At 35.4% G+C, this 23787-nt stretch overlaps 1 protein-coding gene across 1 annotated transcript in view; it reads left to right on the forward strand.

Annotated features, from left to right (window-relative positions):
* LRPPRC (leucine rich pentatricopeptide repeat containing) overlaps positions 1-23787 on the forward strand; it is a 107910-nt gene that overhangs the window by 20505 nt on the left and 63618 nt on the right. Inside the window, exons 4-14 of the mRNA XM_005600023.4 lie at positions 765-886; positions 988-1046; positions 1705-1791; positions 2420-2546; positions 3237-3381; positions 3697-3842; positions 4088-4193; positions 4273-4380; positions 11111-11229; positions 13131-13224; positions 16299-16365. Coding sequence (XP_005600080.1) covers positions 765-886; positions 988-1046; positions 1705-1791; positions 2420-2546; positions 3237-3381; positions 3697-3842; positions 4088-4193; positions 4273-4380; positions 11111-11229; positions 13131-13224; positions 16299-16365 — 1180 coding nt within the window. The remainder of the gene's footprint in view (positions 1-764; positions 887-987; positions 1047-1704; positions 1792-2419; positions 2547-3236; positions 3382-3696; positions 3843-4087; positions 4194-4272; positions 4381-11110; positions 11230-13130; positions 13225-16298; positions 16366-23787) is intronic.

The following is a 23787-nucleotide window of genomic DNA, read 5'->3' on the forward strand; positions in this document are numbered from 1 at the left end:
CTGCCTAGAATCTCAAACTGACACCAGATACTGATCACAGGCTTGTGTGGCCACGGGCACTTGAATAAAGATATGAAAATTAGTTCATCATAATTTAGTAAAACATGTTTAGCACTGGATTGATAAAATGACCAAGTCATGAGTGGAATAGAGCAAGACTGAATAGTAACCTTAATTGATGTGGCCTTAGGCTGGGTGGACGCTGAAAGAAAACAAAGGGCCTTGGAATACAGGTAATAAACAATAGCAGACTAGAAGTGGTGGTTTAGCAAGTGGAAATAGCATGGAAATGGAGCCTTCAAATAAAGTCTTTGAGTAGCCTGGTTAGTAAATAAGCAAAATTGCCAGTGCAGTCCTACCTCTATAAAACAACCTCAGTCACAATCTGGGCATCTTAGTGTGTCTGTACTGTGGCAAGGACTGCTTTACATAGAAAAATCTTTCAGTCACTTTAAATACAAGGGTATTGTCAGCATTTTCTAATGGGAAGGGAATACTCTGCTTCATAAGTAAGAGACATTAATATCTGAATAGGCAGTTACTTATAACTGTACTGTAATTCGGTAATTACTGTCTTATATGCTTAGCTTGCTCTTTTCTGACCAGACTTTTATAGAGATAGATCTAAGGATGGGGTGAAACGCTGAAGTGATCATTTTACCCTTTTTGTGTGTTTGCTCAATTTAAGTGCACATATTTTAGCTATGATAATGGATATGATTTTAAGTGCTTTTCTAAAAATTTGATTTAAATCTCATTTGTAGGTACTGTGTATGATGTAAGTCACTATAATGCTTTACTTAAAGTCTACCTTCAAAATGAATATAAATTTTCACCAACTGACTTCCTGGCAAAAATGGAGGAAGCAAACATTCAACCAAATCGAGTAGGTAGTTGCTGTTGTAAATATGTATTGGTCATGTCACTTTTTTTTACCCAGAAAAAAATATCATTGGAAAAATATAAACTGGCTCATTTCATTAACAGGTGACATACCAGAGGTTGATTGCTGCTTATTGTAATGTAGGAGACATTGAAGGTGCCAGGTATGGAGCTCCATAAATGTGTGTTTAAGCAAACAAATTTGTAAGTCTTGTACACCTAAGAAGTTTCTTCTTAGTAAGGGAAATGACTTCAGAAGTGTTTTGCTCTAGCAAATTTGGTAATAAGACTTAGATAAAATATAAAATTAGGTAAGGGGGAAAGATAGGTGAAAATTGTTGTTTTAATTAAAAATTTGATTTACTGGAGCAGAGGTTTAAAATTGTTGAGGTATAAAGCTGGCTTTACTTTTTGTATTATTAATATTTCCTAAAGGAAATGTTCTTAGCCATTTAAACTGTTCATTTATGAAACTGGTAATATTCTCTTTATCTCACTGATTCATATAAAATCAGTTGTGACATTTCACTGCTTGTGTAAAATTTATTGCTACTTTTGGATGGAGGGTTTAGGAAGTAAGGGATAAATTGAAATGTACAGTCTCATTTTTAACTAAATGAAGCTTATTAAACTTTATACTTTTTAAAGGTTAATTGCTGGTATAGATGAAATAGTGAGATTTTTAATAATTGCCTAGTTTGAAAAAGAGTACTTTAAGACTGTTGCTATAATATGAGGGAGTGAGATTTTGTGTGTATGTGTGGTAGAAGGTATTTTTGAAGTATCTTTCCAAGGAGTTTCTTCGTTTCTCTTTTATTGCAGTAAGATTCTTGGCTTTATGAAGACTAAGGATCTCCCAGTCACAGAGGCAGTGTTCAGTGCCCTTGTTACAGGGCATGCAAGAGCTGGGTAATGTTCAACCTAAGGTTTTGTTTTCAAGTGAAGTTTAAATTATAGAAAGTTATTGTAGAAAATTCTTAAACTCTTTTTGTGTACCCCCTCAAAAAAAATCTTGAGTACATGAGGTCGAACATGCAAAGTTTTGAGTAACTTACACTTAAACTTATCTGTTTCATAAAACTTTTATTTGAAAATTTTCAATTTTAAAATTGGGCCTAATCTAAAGTAACTGACTTTGTAAAGTTAATTAACTGCTGTGCTGGTGCCTTGGCAAATATTTTTATTTTTGAAGAATAATTTACTAAATATTATTCTTCCTTAAAAAGGTAAATTTGGGTCATAACATCCTTAGTGAAAGAGGGCACGTTATTCAATGTCTGTGTAATTATTATACAATCTGATCTCTCTTTTGGAATGGTTATCTGTAAAAATTTGAGATGTTTATGACCTTTATTATTTCAGAAACCTATAACCAGTTTAATATGTATTTATCTTTTTCTGATGTTATGATTCTAAATGGTACATAAGAGTTTTTTAATTTCGATAAACATAGGGTAATACATTTTAGATTGAATGATAACATTGTATTTGGAAGTGTTATACTAATCTGTTTTGTATTCTTTGAATTAACTTACAGAGATATGGAGAATGCAGAAAATATTCTAACAGTGATGAAAGAGGCTGGAATTGAGCCTGGTCCAGATACGTACCTAGCATTATTGAATGCATATGCTGAGAAGGGTGACATTGACCATGTTAAGCAGGTATGTAAATAAACATACTTTAAAATCATTTGTATGAACTTATGTTTTGCGTGAAGCAGAAAAGTGTAGTTTATGTCTGTTTTTATGTTATTTTAATTTTTTTTATTTTTTAATTTGTTTTATTTTTGGAGGGGGGGCAAGATTAACCCTAAACTAACATCCACTGCCAATCCTCCTCCTTTTGCCGAGGAAGATTGGCCCTGAGCTAACATCTGTGCTCATCTTCCTCTATTTATTTTTTTTCCTGCTTCTCCCCAAGGCCCCCAGTACATAGTTGTGTATTTTAGTTGTGGGTCCTTCTAGTTGTGGTGTGTGGGATGCCGCCTTAGCATGGCTTGATGAGTGGTGCTAGGTCCACGCCCAGGATCCAAACCAGCAAAACCCTGGGCTGCCGAGGCGAAGCACACAAACTTAACCACTCGGCCACGGAGCTGGCCCCTATACCTGTTTTTAAAGATAAATCTTATAGACAATAGTATCAAAGGAAAATTCTTACTATAGTTTGGTACCTTGATGTTGATGTAACAGTTATTGTTGAAATAGAATATTTTCTGTTTTGTAAAAGAAGTCCTAAAACTTGAGATGGTATGTGTTCCTAACTTTTTTAATCTTGATATTTTAATTTATTTGTTTTTAATAAATAAACACTGGTTTCTAACTTGTTCTTCTACTTTCTGGAACTGTCTGTAGACTCTGGAGAAGGTGGAGAAGTCTGATCTTTATCTTATGGACCGTGATTTATTTCAAATTATCTTTAGCTTCAGTAAAGCTGGGTATCCTCAATATGTCTCAGAAATTTTGGAAAAAATTACATATGAAAGAAGATATATTCCAGGTAGTTTTAAAAAATTTATTTTCATGATTTTTCTAAAAAGTGGAGTTACTATTCTTACGTGATGGAAATAGTTTGTCTCTCTAACAATAGGGGATTGTGGTAGATGAACATAGGACTCTTTTAATGTCGGCTTAATAAGCTGGAAAAGCTTGAGCTGACGGACACATGGGAGTGTTTCGATTTGGAAGTGTCTCATTGCTATGTAGGCAGATGCGTCCTTGTGGTGTTTGCAGTTTCTGAGTTTGTCATTCATGTTGGTTGCAGTGTAAATATTGTTCAGTTCAGTAACAAAAGATGTCTTTGTTTTCTTCCCAGATGCAATGAATCTCATTTTGCTTTTAGTCACTGAAAAATTGGAAGATACAGCATTGCAGATTTTATTAGCATGTCCTATATCAAGGGAAGACGGTCTGAATGACTTTGGCAGTTTTTTTTTACGACACTGTGTGACTATGGATACGGTATGCTGTCTGTTTTTACTTTTTAGACTGTGTAATAGGCAGTGAAATAAGATTTTTCGAAATATAAGAACATATTATGAAGTTAAGACCAGTTATAAACATGAAAACTTTGTTTTTGTGTTGCAAGATTATTGGGTAGAAAGGATGAGAGGTTCAAACTTTCCATCTCAGAAGTGGTAGAATATTTGCAGGAGATCAAATGGTATATTTGCAGATCCAGCTGACGTGGTGCCTTTTTTTCCCAGCCTGTGGAGAAGCTGAAGCACTACTGTAAGAAGCTGAAGGATGCTCAGATGCACACCTCTGCTTTGCAGTTCACACTTCAGTGTGCTTTACTGGCCAATAAACCCGGTACTGTATTTTCATAATTAACCGACACAAATGAGTTTTGCTGAGGTAGCTTTGTAATACTTTATGATATCTCTTTCAGATTTGGCAAAAGCTCTAATGAACGCACTGAAGGAAGAAGGTTTTCCTGTCAGAACTCATTATTTTTGGCCGTTGCTAGTTGGATATCAGAAGGAGAAAAATGTTCAAGGTTCGATTTTACCTTTTACAGATTTGTCTTGGTTCAGAGATTCAGTGTTACAGTTTCTACAGATATCTAATTGAATTCTTTTGGAAAGCATACTTATTCCTGAATATTAGATCTTCTCAGAAAATAGAATTGATTTAAATCATAGTAAAGTATTAGGTAAGCATTTAAAGAAAAATGTAATTGATTTCTTTCATCTTAATTTCGTTAATTTCATTTTTAATTCATCTCTGATCTTGATATTCAAACTTGTGAGTGTAGTTTTAACAGTTTATTAGTTTTGTTTTTAAAAAAACTCATTAATTCTTGATTTTACGTGTAGTGTTTGAAATTAGTTTGTCTAGCCTTATTAAAGATAAAGTTCTATATAATCAGGCCATTTTCTTTGTGGACCGTCTCTTTCTTCTTAACTGAGCTGAGTTATAATAATAGGAAAGACAGGGAAACTTTTATTGCAAAGTGAGTACTCATGACCTGACAGCCTGCTGATTGAAGGATAGAAATGTTCAATCTTTCAGGTTCTTAAGTACGTTTAAGCATTTAGCTTACTTTTCCCTTGTACACATGGGATGTCTATAGGATATGAATAAGAATTGAACAAATATTAAATTTTAGAGTACAGTATCTAATTCTTTGGTTTGCATTATTGGTAATTCAGAAAGAGTAGTCTCATAAAAAGATGCTTTTAACAGAAGTACTTCCCCCTTGGGGAAACAAAAAATGGTCTTTTTCACTTTATCTTGCAGTATAATGTGCTTTAGAATGAGATGCAGAGTTGTTAGTATGACATTGGGTGACAAACAAAATGCACGAACAACAAAAAAAAGTGCTTTTAGCAGACTTTCATATTGCAATTTTATTTTAAATATATAGCCGTCTTCTGGTTTAAAGGAAATAGTGAAACAAGTATTCCCTAATTGTTTCTGGCTATAAAAGTCTCTAAATCCTTTTCAGAAAAATCTTTGTGAAAACAGTGTGCTTGTTGATTAACTCTTTGTATATCCTCCAGTTCTGAAAGCTCCAAGAAGTAACCTTTAACCCAGTATTTCTGAACCACAGAAAGTTTATACTGTTCCATGAAAATCTTTGAGTGTATTAATATTGTCCACCTTTACACAGATATGAAAATACTTGTGGTACCCCTGTTGAAATGTTTGTTTGTTCATCAGGTAAATTTGCTTTCAACCTTATCATTGTATCTAGACTTGACTTGGTTCCCACATTTTTACAACTTAGTAAACATAAAAGAATTCAGGTAACTTCTTTCTATAGTTGTAGCTCAGACTGTAGAAAAGTGGGTTCTATCGTGAATCATCTCTTCTTACAGTCTTAGAATTTAGTTTTCAAAGGTGCCTTGTTGAAAGCTCACATTATATTAATGAAGGAACTGAGAGCCACAGGGAGATTCAGTGACTGACCTTACGTTCCACATCTAGCTGTAAATAGTGCTGGGATTAGAACTGAGGATTTCTGTCCTCCTATTTTAGATACTCTTTTTTAATACCGTAATACTTCCATACTAGACATTTGTAAGTATATGCTGTATTTGTTTTATAAAAATTCTTAGCTGTTGGTTAAAAATTATGGTACCAGTTTTTGCGTTAATGACATTTTAAAAAGTGGTGCCCAATTTTTTAATCAATGAAGGTTTTAACTGGAAAAATACAAAAGCTGAGAAAGGTAACTTGAGAGTGTAAGATATTGTCAGTAGTTTTATTGTTTTTAAAAACTACTTTCTTGAGCCAGCCCCGAGTGCCTAGTTTTCAAAGTTCAGGGTGCTCTGCTTTGGCGGCCCAGGTTCAGTGCCCAGATGTGGAACCACACCATTCGTCTGTCAGTAGCCATGCTGTGGTGGCAGCTCACAGAGAAGAACTAGAAGGACTTGCAACTAGAATATACAACTTAAGTCCTGGGACTTTGGGGAGAAAAAAAAAAAGAGGAAGATTGGCAACAGATATTAGCTCAGGGCGAATCTTTCCAGCAAAAAAAAAAAAAACTAGTTTCTCCTTTGCCTGCAGGGGGTCCTGAAAAGAATCTTTTCTACACTCTTCCTTCATGTAACAGGGAAATGGCTGTGTCCATTTTTTATAGTTTCTTTAGTGTAAGGTAAGAAAGTAACATTCTTATTAGTGCAGTGAACTTCTTCTTTGTCCGGGGAAAGTCATGTATAAACTGGTAGAAAGAAGAAAATAATGGAGGATATAGAGGAGTGTTTCGTAAGGAATAAGTAAAACCCTTTAAGAAATCAAAGAAAGTTATCAAACTGAACCAAGAGTTTTCAACAAAAAGATGATCAAATTTTATTGAAGTCTAGAATTTTTCTGCTTGCAAATTTAGCCATCACCATCCTCTACAAAAGATTCATATAATGACTTCCTCATGGCTCATCTTACTACTATTTTCCTCTGTGGCACAAATGGAAAAGTTACCACTTAGAATTTTAGCAAGTTGGCCTAAATGAGCGGAAATAACTAAGAATGATTGAGGATCTACATCCCTTGGTATATTTAGAAAACATAAAAATAAGAACATGGGGCTGGCCCGGTGGCGCAGTGGTTAAGTGCACACGTTCCCCTTCTTGGCAGCCCGGGGTTCGCCGGTTCGGATCCCAGGTGCGGACATGGCACTGCTCGGCACACTGTGCTGTGGTAGGCGGCCCACATATAACGTAGAGGAAGATGGGCACAGATGTTAGCTCAGGGCCAGGCTTCCTCACCAAAAAAAAAAAAAAAAGAGGAGGACTGGCATTAGTTAGCTCAGGGCTTAATCGTCCTCAAAAAAAAAAAGAAAAGAATATGGAAAGGATAAAATAAATAAGGAAGGGCTGATATGAAAGCCTGAACATCAGTTGAGTGAAGTAGTTGAAGAGAGGGTACTTGTCAAAAAGTTAGAAATTGTCTTCTAATAAAGTGAGTCCTCTGGGTAGAGTCTAAAATCGTGTGGAGTAAACAGTCATAGCTGGTGAAAGTTGTTCGGGTAAACCATATATCTTTTCCAACAGTCTTAACTGTTTTAGTTCTTTTTTCTTTTTCTTTTTTAAGATTGGCACCTGAGCTAACATCGTTTGCCAATCTCTTTTTTTTCTAACTTCTTCTCCCCAAAGCTCCCAGTACGTAGTTGTATATTCTAGTTGCCGGTCCTTCTGCTTGTGCTATGTGGGACGCCGCCTCAGCATGGCTTGCTGAGTGGTGCTAGGTCCGCGCCCACAATCCGAACCACTGAGACCCTGGGCCACTGAAGTGGAACATGTGAACTCAACGAACTCGGCCACAGGGCTGGCCCCTAACTGTTTTAATTCTTATAAAACTTTGTGAATGGAGACTTTCCACTAGATTCATAAACTTTCTCATGACTACATCTGGAATATTGTTATTAGATCATTTAGTCTTAGTTTAGATTTTCTAAGTTCAGAGGTTTAGGATCCATGTTTATCTAAGTTGATATATGGTTATTTTAATCTTTTCTTATCTTAAAAGGAAATATGAATTGTATCTTTTAGGAAGATATATATAGATATGCCAGAGCAGTCGCCTTTTTTCTCCTTATTGATAAGTGTTTCTCTCTTCCCATCTGACTATAGTTTTTGAAGCAAGTATCTTTGTATTCTCCCTCAGAATGCCTGAGGGAGTGACGGAGCTTTTCCCAGCAGAGCGTATGAACCCTGGGTTTCTGAACCCTGCTTTAGTTTCAGTTAGAAAGATACATAAGTTAAGAATACTGGCAACACAGATCTTCTAAATGAGCAGAATGCACTCCTCCCCGATAAACATTATTGGAAAATGAAAAATTAAGAGAATAAAATGTATTTGAGACATAGATGGTGGGGGAAGTGTATTGTGCAGCAGTAAGAATCTTCTATCTGTAATCAATTTGTTGACCTATTTTCTGACATTAGAAAATCAAATATATAGTTACTTCATTATGCTACATTTACTCTGTGTCATCTAAGGAAATTTTAATTATTATTAGAGTATTTCAAGACAGCTAAAAAAATTAAATCATTATTGTTACTATTAACATGTAATTAATATTTTTAGGGTTTCACACTTATTTTGTTCCTTTAATTTTAATGACCACCCTGAGAGGTAAGTAGGGAATTTTACTGTCATTGTTCCTATATTACAGACAAGGAACCGCTAAGGGTCACCCTTTTTGGTGGCAGAGTAAGGACTGAATCCCGTGTTCTTCTGATTCTAGGAAAAGGTGTAGGTTTTTGCAGTTTTGAGGTGTTATAAGCACCTGCCAGCAATTAGGAGACATGATTTTTTAATTCAAGTTATGCTCTTGATCTTGAAGAAATCACTTACTGTAACACTTCTGTTAAAATAAAGATTATTTGACTTCTAACGGCATTTCCAGCTTTATTTACATACAGAAGTACACTCCCCTGATAGAGTGAGCTGAAGACCTTGTTAGTAAAGAGCTTGATATACTGATCTGAACTAAGTTGTGATGCTGGGATTCATTTTGTTGAGCAGGTTCTGTTTTTCCTGTTGCCCTCAATCTTTCTCTAGATCTAGACCACAAGAATTTATTCCATACGTGTGGGTAATATTTACAATTTGTAGTACTTACTTCCATCCATTCAATAGGCATGGACTCTTTCTGACCTCAGAAAACTGTTCCATTCATTGAGTGCCTTGGCACATATATTGCCTTGCTTAATCTGTGGATGATTGTTAGAAGGATTAAGCCAAGTGTTATGTGTTAAAGTGTCTGGAAGGCACAGTTCCTGGCACGTTGCCATTCCTAGTGTGTAAACTAAGAAATTATGGCTCAGAAAGTGAAGTAACTTGCTTAGGTTTACACTGCTGTTAAGTGCCAGAACCAGGGTGGAGAGCAAGTCTCTTTAAACTCCAAAGCCTGATTTTGTTTTGTCATTTCACTGAGTGTCTTACCAGAAATCTAGCTATTTACTTTAAACCATGGTCATGTAAGCAATCGTTATTGGTCAGAAAAGACATTAGATCAGCACGGGTCTATTACATGTAATTGAAAAGCAGCTAGCTTTGTCCTCCTCTCTAGTGCTTAGTAATCTTTGCATATGAAGAAGAACACAGTGTGATTTGCCATTTTTTGTGGTAGTTACAAAGGTTATTAGTACTAATTCCCAGTGAATTGTTAGAGGAATAGTTCTGAATTTTGCTTACAAGTATTGTTATGCTTGTGTTTATGTTGCATGGACTAACTCTACATGCGTGGTCTCCTAAATTTATAAGTAAGCTCTTACTTACAATGCTTTGTCCTTTGGGTTTTTTTGCTCTATTATTTTTACATCTTGAAAAATACATCTAAACATCTAAGATTTTGAAGATAGTAGGTAATTTGAAATATAATGAACTGTTTAAATTTAAAATATTTTGATCCGTAATCTGAATCTTATCTAAAAGAAATGTGCAGATATTCATAATGTGGTCAGACTTGCCTATATGTTGCTGTACTCAGTGGGAATTTACAGTCCAGTTTTTGTACTAGAGTGCATTACATAACAAATGTATAGAAATGTGATTTTTCTGTAGATCATATCATTGGGCAACAACAGGGACTTTTAGAGGAAGTTTTAATGTGAAAGTAATGAGGCTAAAGAAGTAAGTTGTAAAGAGGAAAATAAGTGAGTCCTTTCTTTTATTAAACTGCAGCCTTTGCCTAACACCTGAGTCGTTTGACAATTTTCTAGAATTAATTGATCTGATATAAAGGTAACTGACTGTTACCTTTCCAAGCTAACTGTAGCTTTGGAAAATATGAAATGTCCTTTTAAGAAGTTAATAAAAAATTCTTATGAATGGAAGAAGAGAGGGAACAAACAACTTAATAGATTTTTATAGTTCTAAATATAATGAGACAGTAATTTATTAGAATCAATTGTTCTCTGTTTTTTATTCTTGTGTATGAAGTATGAAATCAGAAGTTAGTAACAATTAGGACATTTTTTACATAAGTGCTTAACTTAACGCTTTTGGGGGTCAGCCCTGTGGCCAAGTGGTTAAGTTCACATGTTCCACTTTGGTGTCCTAAGGTTTGCCGATCTGATCCTGAGTGGGGACCTACACACTGCTCATCAAGCCATGCAGTAGTGGCATCCCACATAGAAGATCTAGAATGACTTACAACTAGGTTATACTGCTATGTACCAGGGCTTTGAGGGGGGCCGGGGGGAAGAGGAAGATTGGCAACAGATGTAGCTCAGGGCCAATCTTCCTCACCAAAAAGCATACCTAAAAAAAAAAACAAACCTAGTGGCTTAAAAAACAGTAACCATTTCAAAATGAAACAAAACCAAACCAAACCACTTTTGTCTTTGACGGGTCTCCTCTCACCCTACTCCTCTAATGTCTTCCCTCTACAGTATTTATTCTTGTCAAGTTTCACTGTGTAGATCCATCATTGCTCTGTAACAACAGTGATTTTTATGATCTCTGTTCAGTTGGGGTACCAGAAATGTTAGGCGTATTGCTTAATTGTTTTAAGCTTTCTTATCGTTATAATTTCTAGGGTATTTCCTTAGCACTCACTGCTGAATTGAGAGATGAAGAAAGGAGCAGTTTATTTTTTTCGTTTATCATCTTATTTCCCGGCTCTGTTGCTTTTCTGCTTTCTCTTTTAGACAAACAAAATGCTAAGTACTTTTCGTACATTATAATTTTAGAAAGTTAAATAAACTGAACTTGCTGATCTTTTGTTAATTTATTTCAAGTTCTTCATCTCTGTGCTTCTAAATTTTATCTTACAGGTGTAATTGAAATCCTCAAAGGAATGCATGAAATGGGAGTAAATCCTGACCAGGAGACATACGTAAATTACGTGTTTCCGTGTTTTGATAGTGTAAAATCAGTTCGTGCTGTTTTGCAGGTGAGTTCAAGTGTGGTCTTAATTTCATAATTGAAGAGAATGTCTTTCCTCCCAGATAATGCATCTTGGTAACCAAAAAAATAAGTCATTGAGCTGAAGACTAAAAGTCGTCTGTCTGTATACAATTTTCTAAAGCTTTGTAAAAATATTAGTGTTAACATCTATAGTGGTTAAACTTAGAAAATTTTAAAAGGTTAAAGTAGCATTTTTGTTGTGTGTTGAAAAGACAATAGGTCAATTTCAGGAAAAGTTTAAATGAACCAATATTCACTTCTTAATCCCACTCTACAATGCAACTGTAATTTTCATGTTTTGAATATTACCTTTCACTTCTATAGGAATTTTCATGATACACTCATAGTGTATTTACTATTCTGTTTTTGTTTTTTTTAATAATCTTTTGTTTGACTCCAAAGCATTATTTTCCCACCAAATACCTCCTGTCTCCACAAGAACAGGCAAGGCATTTATGAAGGGGCATGTGAAGAAATTGACTTGGAGAGTGCATTGGATCAGCAAGGGTTGTACAATTAGGAACAACATGGCAGATTACCAAATGCTTTTTTTTTTTTTCTGCTTTATCTCCCCAAACCCCCCTGTACACAGTTGTATATCTTAGTTGCACGTCCTTCTAGTTGTGGGATGTGGGACGCCGCCTCAGCCTGGCCTGACGAGCGGTGCCATGTCCGCGCCCAGGATCTGAACCCTGGGCCGCCACAGCGGAGCACGCGAACTTAACCACTTGGCCACGGAGCCGGCCCCTCCAAATACTTTAATAAGAAATATTTTGCTCAGGGGCCAGCCCTGTGGCCCAGTGGTTAAGTTTGAGCGCTGTGCTTCAGTGGCCCAGGGTTTTCCCGGTTCGAATCCTCGGTGCAGACATGGCACCGCTCATCAGGCCATGCTGAGGCGGTGTCCCACATGCCACAACTAGAAGCACCCACATCTAAAAGTACACAACTATGTACCGGGGGGATTTGGGAGCTAAAGGAAAAATAAAATCTTTAAAAAAAATTTTTTTGCTCAAAAAATCTGTTTCCTAGGTGTTTATTCACATAGTGGCTTGATTTTTTTCTGATACTAACAGAGTATTCTTTTCTTTCTTTGAGATAATTACATAATGACAATGCTCTTAAAGATAGAGTTTATCTTGAGTGTCTTTACCTCTCTTCCCTGAGTATTTAGCAGAGTATTTTGAGCCTATGCTATACATATTTTACTGTTAAAAAAGTAATTTTCCCACACATTTTTATTTCCCCAAAACCTACTTTTTTTCCTTTGACATGTTTTCGTTACAGTATGTAATTCCACAAATTATTTTTTATACTTGCATGCTGTTTTATTGTATGGATATACCATAATTTATTTTTATTCATTGCTTGTTATTGATTAGTTGGTTTTTAATATTGTGCCATAATACAATGATTTAATAAATATATTTGAGCTAAATTTTGGCTCATGTCTTATTTTAAAAAATGATGATCTTGGGACAAGTGATTAACCATTTGGAGTTAAAATTAAATTTGATCTTTACCTCACTGTATACCCCAAAATACCATTTTAGATCAAGGCATTGAATTTTTATTTTGTTGTGAGTGAGAGAGTTGTTCTGGTGTCTTCAGTAGTAAGGAAGGATAGTAGTAGAAGGAAGGCACTCTAAGGGTAACAGATTATCTGAATTTAAAGATAAGCATTTAATTTGGAATGTTGGAACTCCATCTCATAGCTTTTGCTAAAGTTCATTTATTCATTTATGTATTGCTCTAGAAAATGATTTTTTAAAATGAAGGATTATGAGAGAATATGGTGATAGAAAGAAATGGGAAAACAGGAGATTTGAATGGCATATCAAAATATTTTTAGCTGAGGAATATTATTACTGAAATATGCTTTATCCCCAGGAAAATGGATGTCTACCTGAAAGTAATGTATTTTCTCAAGCTGAATTGAAAAGTGAAGCAGTAAATGGGAACTTAGACTATATTTTATCATTTTGTAAGTATGCAACATTAGCCGTAAACTTGGCAGGTGTTGGTTTCAGTTCCTCCTGAGGGTATACAGGGTGCTTCATGCCCTCAGTGCCTACCTCAGGGTAGTTCAAGGTAACTTCCTTGAAAGCAAGGAAGTTTTTCTATGTTTTGTTTAAGTCAGACGGATAAGACAGTTTATGGAGTTGAACTTGTGGATAATTTGAAAGTAGTTTTAAAGTTAAAAGGACCTTGGAGATAGGGTGTTAGGTTGGACTGGGGACCAAGAAGAATTGGATCCTATTTATAGTTAAGCCTTCTGATTATGGAACCTGGAACAACTGTCTTTACGTTTCTTTGCTTCAGTTTCATGAAATGGAGATAGTATTACTTATCTATCTACCTTATGGGAGTTGTTGTGAAAATCAAATGAGGTAGTGATTCTGAAAGTATTTTCTAAACTAATACCTATTATAACCATAAGTTACACGAAGCTGTCTTCCAGTCCTCGTTCACAAAACACAGCAAATGTTTACTAAATACTATAGATGCTAGCATACTTTACAGTGTTCATCACATTCACAAAATTACCTCCATTGGTAGATGAAGAAAGGCCTAGAGAGCTTAAGTGATTTGCCCAAAGTTAGTGATTGAGCCAGAACCAAGATCTTCTAACTTTAACCTTATTCTTTTCATCATACTACATTTTCATTTTAATAAATAAGACATTTCTTAAAGTCTTCGTTTTTGAACATATCTATAACGTTATACTTGACAGTTTTTCAGATCTAGTGAAAAAGATCATTTAAAAACGAAGCACAAACATAAGTTTCTAGCCCCCTAAAGTGTTAAAAGTTAAGCTCTGATTAATGTATATTCACATTGTTTAGGTGGAAGCTTTCTAAAAACCAGATTATTGGTATATATTGCCTGTGTATATGTTACTTAAAACAGTTCATGATAATATTGTAAGGGAAAGGCAAAGTGTTCAGTATGAAAAATGGTGACTGTTAGAGGTGTAGTTGAACTGAATGTTGAGTATTAATGCTGGCTGCTACCTGAGTGTATTGATTTTACCTTTCGCTCTGTATAATATATAGATTTTCCACACTGACAGGATCAAAACAGAGAAGCATTAGCAGAAGAATCTGGGTACGGAGGGTGCATCCATGAGAGCTGCCTTTTCCCTTTATCATACCGTCCATTCCACTTCATTGTCAACCCCTTGATTTTTCAGAATTGTTTGTTGCTAAGGAAACTAGATTCTTTTTATCAGCAGCCTTCAGCTTGCTGAGATGTTTCTAGTTACCTTTTTAACCAATAAAAACTTGACAATATACTGTAAAATACTAATTTGGATAGTATAAAAGTAAATTTTCAAGAGAGGTTGTTTATTAAATTTGAAGAAGAAAAATTCCGGGAGCTTTAAGACTAAAGAGTATTTCAGCTCACACCTGTCGGTGCCCTCCCCCTTAACCCCACTTTGATGAGCAGTTAGTTCTGAATTGCTGGTATTCGCTGTAGGCAGCTCGTAAGTAAGCACTTTTGGTTACTACGTCACGAGGAACGGCAGGTAGTAGAGAAGAGTAAGAGGCTTATCTTGATCAAGTTGTGGACTCATAGGAAACATGTTCCCACTTGTGTTTGTAGGTGTGGAAAATTGATTTGATCAAGCAAAATTAAAGGTTGCTGAAAGGCATGTGCAGTCATGCACTGTAGAACAATGTTCGGTCAACAACAGACCGCATACAGGACAGTGGGGCCATAAGATTAGTACCACATAGCCTAGGTGGGTAGTTGGCTACACCATCTAGGTTTGTGTAAGTCATGTTCACACAGCGACCAAAGCACTTAATGATGAGTTTCTCAGAACAGATCCCTGTCATTAAGTGACGCATGACTGTAGTTGTGTCTACATTCAAATCCTTGAGTGGCTAAATGCAGTTCATTTTTTAAATGATTTTTAGATTTTCAAATGCTGTATAAAACCACCGAGGAACTTATCCTCCCCGTTCAAGGGATATGGCATTTGGTCTAAAACAATTCGTGTGTGTGTGTGTTAAATTTTTACTCATATTTAGGGAAGATGAGCAAATAATCTTAAAATCTACTATGACTTTTCCCATGAGTTTTCTTATTTTAAGTTAACCAGCTATTTTAATCTTCACCTAAAATGTATTTATTAATTCTGTCTTCAGAATTTGCCTCCACTAAGAGTTCCTCTCTCATTCCATCTTCTATCATTGAATATCCACATTACATGTATACTGAAAAGATTAAATCAAGTACTTATAACATGACACCATTTTAGTACAATGACAGAGAAAAATAAATTCAGGAAAAATGCCTGCTGTGATTCTATCCCTTGCTAGTTACAGCAAGGGTTATGTGAAATATCAGGCCTTATGTGTTAAGGCCTGATTCTTAAAGTAAGGGAAGTCAGGCTCACAATTCAGCGTTGAAACACAAGGTTGTAGACTGTTAAATGACAAAATTTGTAGCAGAGCAAACAGTTGGTCAGAAAACTGAAAGATCGATATAAATCAACTACATGACAGATAAAGACCTATTTTATTATGACTTTAGGTTGTCAGTCTTGCATGAATGCATGTCATTGATCATAGTGGAAAATGGAATGAGAACATGTGAATGATTCAACAGAACCTACTACCACTTTCAGAAAAAAACTTTTCCCTGCATCTACAGTCTTTAAGGGACAGAAGTCCTGTGGGGTAGTTACAGTCTCTCTCTTGATAGTGCCACATTGTCTAATAACATACAGCCTTGGTATGTGTAACGGGCTCACTCGGAGTATGCTGGTAGATTAGTTATTGCCATTTATATGAAAGAATATTTATAAATTCATTAGTTGTTTATATTCATGAAAGTGAAGTAAATGTTTTAAAAGGATAGCTTTTATTGCAAATATATATAACTGCATTATCTAATTAATTTTGTATGAAAACATTTCCATTTTAGAAATGAAATTTCCAAAATGAAAATTATAAAACGGTATTGGTATACATGTGTTTCCAAATAAATTGATAATTTAAGACTTTTGGTTTTGGTCTGGAATTTAATGATGATCATTTTCTTTTGCAGTGGAATCAAATACATTGCCTTTCTCATTTACTTCTTTGAGAGGCAGCCTAATTCTAGGCTTTAGGAGGTAAGATGATTACTTTATGTAATGTTCTTTGCCTGAATATGGACTGATTTCTCCTTTCTTTTCAATCTACTATATGAGGAAAGAAAGATATTCTTATCTTCCAAATCTTCCAATGTTCTGGTTACCTGAAATAACCTTTTATTCTTCCTGCTAAGTAGGTTGAGTTGTGTTTAGGCAGCCTTTTGTATTACCTTTCCAAGAAATACACACAAATTTGGTAAAGGTCTTGTTTCAAAGAAGAAAGCACTATTTGAAATTGGCGACTTGGAGTTACAGATAAATTTGCACATATGTTTGATTTATAGTTTGAGTATTTAATTATAAGGTGACTTTTATTCAATAGAATATTGCTCTCCTCCTCTGTGTGCTCAGAGAATATTAATGACCTTTCCCTCCCAATTTTGTTATTTTGGAAATATTCAAACATAAAGAAAACTTGAAAGAGTAGTGAAGGAAACACCCAGATGCTCTTTATGTAGATTCACTGTTTGTTTATATTTTGCCATGTTTACTTGCACTCTCTCTCATACGCTTTTTCTTTAATATGTATATATATACATGCACGCACATACATATACATACTTTCTCTTTTTTGCGGAACCACTTGAAGTTGTAGACATGATGATACTGGATCCTTCAGCTTATATCTTTTAAGAATAAGGTTATCATCTATATAATTACAACACCAATATCACTCCTAAAGAATTAACAGTGCTATAATATCATCTAATATACATAGTCCATTTTCGCATTGCCCCAGTTCTAAAAATTCTCTGTCTCTTAATCCAGAACAATTCTCCTATTTTGTTTTTTTTTTTTATCTTTTATAACACTGACTTTTTTTGAAGAGTCTAGGCCACTTTCTCTGTAGAATGTCCTTCCCACGTTTTGTATTTGTCTGATTTTTTTCTCATGATCAGACTCATATTGAAGATTTTTAGCAGAATACTTCATAGGTGATAGGCATTTCTTATTGTGTCAATACATATGTCAGGTGTCCAATATTGGTGCCATCAGCTAAATTTTATCACTTGGTTAAGGTGGTAGCCCCCATGTCCCTCCCTTGCAAAGGGGCCTCACTCTCAATTAGTAAGAAGTCTGTGGGATGTTATTTTGAGACAGTCTGTTGATCCTGTTTCCAGCACCTTTCACTTAGTGGTTTTAGGACAGCCATTGGCAGTCCTTGTTGACTCAGTTGTTAACAGTTGTGGTTGCAAAAGGGCGAGTTTCTAATTTTGTCATTCTTTCTACATTTATAATGTTAGTGACTTCTTATACTGATCTCAGTAATTTTTAGTCTGTTTGTTGGTGAGAGCAGTAGGGTTTTCTGTAGACCTCTTCAGAACCTCTATTACAGTCAAGAAGAGGCAGAACAAGAAAGTGGGATCCTGTGTTGCTGCCTTTTCTTTAGGCAGTGCAGTTCCATTCTTTTGTTTTTTAAAAAAAACAAACCAATGTCTGTGCTTTTACTGGACGTGGACCTACACACTGCTCATCAAGCCATGCTGTGGTGATGTTCCACATAGAAAATAGAGGAAGATTGGCCCAGATGTTAGCTCAGCGACAATCTTCCTCACCAAAAAAGAGAAGAAGAAAGTTTGAAAAACACAGAATCCATAATCAGGTGAATAAAAATACTAGTAGAACCAGATTTTTAAAAAAGAACCCATAATGCATTATAAAGTGAAATAGAGTGACATTTTTGTATAGTTGTCCTTGAAAAAGTTTTTCATATAAACTTCCAGATCATGAGTATTTCCTTCTTTAATTTTACTAACATTAAATTTTTTAGTCAGTTTGGATGTCATTTGTTATATTTCACAAATCCTAGACTTCTTAAACAAAGTGCTTCGGATATGAAATTGATCCTCACTCCCATGTGCTTATCAGTGCTCAGCTATAGACTGAGGACAACTCTGCAGATCTCCAGAGCTCTCTCTTGGTCAAGGTCTCTCCTTTGGTACTCTGCCCTGTAAGACTGGGTTTTGGCTAGTCCCTTCCAGGAAAGTATTTTAAATCTGTAGCTTCTAAAACTATATTATGTTGATGAATTTTTCTTACTGTAGATGTAGAAAGGTTTCAAGTTGTGGTAATTTGGCATTATTCATAAAAATATGTGCATAATTTGAAGGATTTGTGACTAGAAGTGATTTCTTTCTTTCCCTACCACCCCCAAAACTACTAAAAATCCAAAATTAACCAATGTCATTACAATCCGTTATCTTGGCATTAACGTAATCTTTTATTTTTTCATTCGATGTTGAATCAAATAGTGTATGTATTTTAAAATCCATATGTCAGTATATTCAGTATGACTATTGAAACAGTCACCTATCACTTGCTTCTTAGGACCCTGTTATATTCTAGCAACTTGAGAATTCGCTAAGTGAGTAGGAAAAAACTGAGTGCTGATTGGTATTCCCAAAAGAGTTCAAATTAACTACCTGTAACTCTTATAAGGACTAGCATATAAGAGACTTACATAAAGTTATTCCTTATCAAAGACTATTATTCATAGTTATCAGATATGTCAGATATGTAAGAAGTTATAGAACATTAAATGAGATCATAGTCACTTTAGCTGACCCTAAGGGAAACTTGAATATGCATTTCACTGTTGGAATGGTTCTCTACCTTTAGTATAACCTGTCTGCTGTAGTGGTAGGCCCAGGGTTTATGAGGCACTAAGTCCTAACATGTGTTCTGTAATCTGTTTTGACCCAGATTAATTTTTTATACTATCCCACCATATTTTTGAAAAACTAACTCTGTTTTCTTTATTAGCAAGATAGTATTCCTGTAAGTTGATAAGCCAAGAAATGGTCATTGATTACTAATCAAGTGTAATTCCTTCCTAAAGTTTTCGAAGTTATAAATCAGATTTTCTGTTAACATATATAGGCAAAGTCACCTGTAGACAACTATTTAAGTTCAGTATTGCTTAATTAGGGTGAGATTATTCAGGATTATTAGGGAATTTTTACTTTTAAACTTTTTGAAAATAGGCTATTTTTAAGAGTATTTCAAAGGGCGTTTAGATCTGACTGATAAAGTTACTAAATTCTTATGTCAAATCCAGGGCAAGAATAAAAACTTCTAATTATAAAAGAATAAGTCATAATGATGTAATGTACAGCATAGGGAATATAGTCAATAATATTGTAATAACGTATGGCGACAGATGATAATTCAACTTAGCATGATGATCATTTCATAATGTGTAAAAATATTTAGTCACTATGTTGTACACTTGGAACTAATATAATATTATATGTCAGTTATACTTCAAAAAAAATCCAGGACAAGAAGATGTTTAGTATGAATAAGACTTTCTTTCCTCCTAATAAAAGTGCCAGCTGAACAAAGTTCAAATGAAAAGAGGGCAGTGTACATTTTATATATTACTGAAATCTCCACCACCAGAAATACTGAGTCACTTCTAAGAGACAAAGTGTCAGTGAAGCCAGTTTACAACTTGGCTGGGAATTATAACACATCAAAAAGAGAAATGTATCAGGATTGGCCTGGAGGCATTTAAGTCTTTGTAGTCCACAGAAAAAGATATAAGGAGGAATTTTCTGACCCAATGGCAACGGTCTGAACTTGGCAAGTGGGAGTCTGTACCATTGAAGTGGTGCCACTTTTCATATGTTGGAGAAAAATCAAGTTTCTGGTGCTAGCTTTCTTTAAGTCATCAAGTCAAATGCCAGGTATTAGGGTCTTCTTTTCAGTCAGCCAGTGAGGGTCCACTCGTGGCATCTTTACAGGGGAACGGGAAATGTTTGATGAACTACAGTTTGTGAATGCTCAGAAAATATTAGGTCTTATTAGTGTGTGCCAAGGGCTGGGACTGCGAGATAATAGGTAATTCAAGGACGCGTAGGAAACTTCTTGCCTCTAAGTTGTTCATAGTTGGAGACCAGAAAGTAAAAGCATCTACAAACAAGTCTTGGTAATTATGAATGTATAGAGGAGAAGGTACTGTCTCTTTCTGGCTAGGAGAGGGACAGGTCAGGGCAAGGTGTGCAGAGAAGGTGCTGAGCTGAGCTTTGAAGCATGAGTAAGAATTTGTCCAGGGGAAAGGAAGGGCGTTCCAGGAAAGGCGTTGAGGCTGAGAGAACAGTGCATTTGGGGACCTGAAGGTAGATTGATACGATGGTAACCCAGGAAACTATGAAATAATGGTAACAGATAAAGCCAAAATGGTAGCCTGGGCCTCTTCATAAATGATCTCATTCCAAGTTGTGATGTTTGGACCTTGAGGCATGGCTTTGGACCACTGAAAGATTTACGTAATGAAGGCAAGACTCAAAGTGAATACTCAAGGAGGGAGAAGATGGTGCAGGTAAGGAAAGATGGGGGAACGAAGAGGACAACGTGAAGAGATGGTCACTAATTTGTGGGATACTTTGAGGTCCTTTTTGAGTTGGCTGTAGAACTTCAGGTGAAGATACTTTGCTTAGCCTTTCTAAGACTGTTTCCTGTTCTGAGAAACAAAGAATTTAAATACCTTCACACAGGATTGTCTTAAAAATAAAAAATGTAATGCACTGGGAACCTTGTACAGAAGACTGCTTTTAAGTAGCAGATGGGGAAGGAGAGTTTCTGAGCGAGACTGAGTAGCATCACTGGGAGACTGGCAGATAATGATCAACAACAACACAAATCTCAAAACTTAGTCAAAGGGGACCTAAAAGTGTTGAATTTTGAGTTGAGATATAGTGGTACTTTTAGCAAGAGTACTTTCACTGGAAGTTTGGAGCCAGAAGCCAGATTGCTGTGGATTAGGGAGTGAGCATGCAGTGAAGAAGTGTTAACTCTTCTCTTACAAAAGCTTAGTTTTAAAAGATTCTGTGTTGGTTTTGTTTTTTTTTTTCTTTTTGGCACCTGTGCCATCCATCATGAAGCTTCACATTCTAGGTAGTTCTTTTAGTCATTTTTAGTTGTTTTGAATGTATGTAGAATTTTGAAAGTTTGTCTCCATGCCTTCCCTAGGCGCTTCATGCCAGCTTTGAGGGCCACTTAATATCTCGGCAATATTGTTTATTCCACATTAAGTTGATATTTTGATGGAAGTTATGAGTAAAGTAGCTTTTCTTAAAAAGGAAGCCCAGCTTGTTAATGTTGAGAGTTGCAGAAGAGATGCAAAATTTAGGCCGGAGATGGTATGTGTTTAATTTTTATTATGGAGTTTTCAAACATTTGCAAAAGTAGAACTCCCAAATATCCATCACCCAGCTTCAACAGTTAAGATTTTGGCAATCTTGTCTCATCTGCTCCTGCCCCACTACCTACCACCACCACCCCTTTTTTTTTCCTGGACTTAGTTTAAATTACAGACCTTTTGTCATTCTATCTGTAAATACTTTAGTATACATCTCAGAACTTGTTTTAAATAAAACCACATAACTACTGTAATCCTATCACACCTGACAAAATTGACACTAATTAAGAAGAGGAATTCATCGAATTCCCAAAGGGGTCCATGATACAGAAAAGGTGACAAGCCGCTTCGAGTCTTACCACTTAATATTGTGCATTACTCTCTCACTTCCTTGCAAACTCTGATTTCCCTACACCCCAAACCCCCACCACCATTCCTTAAATGTGTTAGGCATCTACAAGTTAAGATTACTCTGAATTAAAGCTGTTTCTACCTTAACCAAAAACAATGCCTGATTTTTTATCCATGTAGATTTTTACTGTATCTTACTCTTCAGTGCACAGCATTTTATCTTCATATCTTGAGTTCTCAGTCTTCTTTCACTTACTATTTGGCAAAAAAAAAAAAAAAAATTGTTTTTTCACATAGTCACAGGAGGCTGCCCTGTAATCAGTGAATGGATGAGATGAAAACTGCCTTGTTAAGAGTGAAGACATTGTTTTTTGCTACAGCCTAGAGAAGCGATTGTTAAGTCACTTTATCATTTCTTCTGTTAACTGATTTCCCAAAGAATTTTCCCAAGTCAGAATAAACACTATACTAAACACAGGGCTTTATAAACACTTTTCCCCTTATAGATAAGATCCCCTATTCTTTTTCAAAACTTTTTCTTCATGTGCTTCAGTGATAGGGATGACTTCATCTTGAGGAAGAGGATTCTAAAAGGGCATGGAACATGTTTTTTTTTTTCATTTTGAAATAATTATAGAAGCACAGGAAGTTGCAAAGATAGGACACAGAGAGCTTATGTATTCTCCACCCATTTTCCCCCAGTAGTTACATGTTACGTAACTGTAGTACATTATCAAAATCAGAAAATTTTTTTAAATGCCTATTTTATTTATTTTATCTATCTATTTATTTATTTATTTATTTATTTTGAGGGAGATTAGCCCTGAGCTAACATCTGCCGCCAATCCTCCTCTTTTTGCTGAGGAAGACTGGCCCTGAGCTAACATCCATGCCCATCTTCCTCTACTTTACATGTGGGACGCCTGCCACAGCATGGCTTGACAAGCAGTACATAGGTCCGCACCTGGGACCTAAACCGGTGAACCCCAGGCCACCAAAGTGGAATGTGGGAACTTAACTGCCCCCCAAAATCAGAAATTTTACTTTGGTACAACGTGTGTGTATAGTTGTGACATTTTACCACTTGTATAGATTCGGGTAACCATCACTGCGATGAAGGTACGGAACTATACATGCCCCCCCACCCCTGAATAGTCATACCACTCCCCTTCCCCCATCCCTAGCCCAAGGCAACCCGTCATTTGTTCTCAATTGCTATAATTTTGTTATTTTGCAAAGATTATATAAATGGACTTATAAAACATTATATTTTGATATTGGCATTTTTTTTACTCAGCATAATGCCCCTGAAATCCATCCAAGTTTTTATGTGTCAGTAGTTCATTCTGAATATGTTTTTAAAGGAAAAATAAGTACCGTGTTAACTCACTGTACCAAAACTCAGTCCACTCAAAACTGCCAACTCAAGTTTAAAAAGGCCTATGAATTTTTGTGGGTATAGGTTTAAAAAGGCCTATAAATTTTGTGGGCATTTTACAAAGTAAATACACTATAATATAATTAATTATAAATAAATATACTATATTTTATGGTGTATAAATACACTATAATAAATATAATTAATATAATTTATATTATATAATTAATAGATTAATAACTATAGTATATTTACATTGTAAAATTACCAATAAAACAGTCTTCTTAAAGTAGATTATATGTTTGAATTAAATATACAGAGCTTACAGACATTAAGTTTACAAAGGTTAAAAATAGTATAAGACCAGTGTTCATTGTATATGGTTTTTAATTTAAAGAGGCAAAATTTGGGTGAGCCCTTTTTGCTTTCTTTGAAATAATTTCAGACTTACAGAAAATTACAAGAATAGCGCAGGGAACTCTTGTATGCCTCATTTACTAACCTTTAGCATTTTGCCACATTATCATTA

This window comes from Equus caballus, chromosome 15 (genome assembly GCF_041296265.1).
Source record: "Equus caballus isolate H_3958 breed thoroughbred chromosome 15, TB-T2T, whole genome shotgun sequence".
NCBI classification, from domain to species: domain Eukaryota; kingdom Metazoa; phylum Chordata; class Mammalia; order Perissodactyla; family Equidae; genus Equus; species Equus caballus.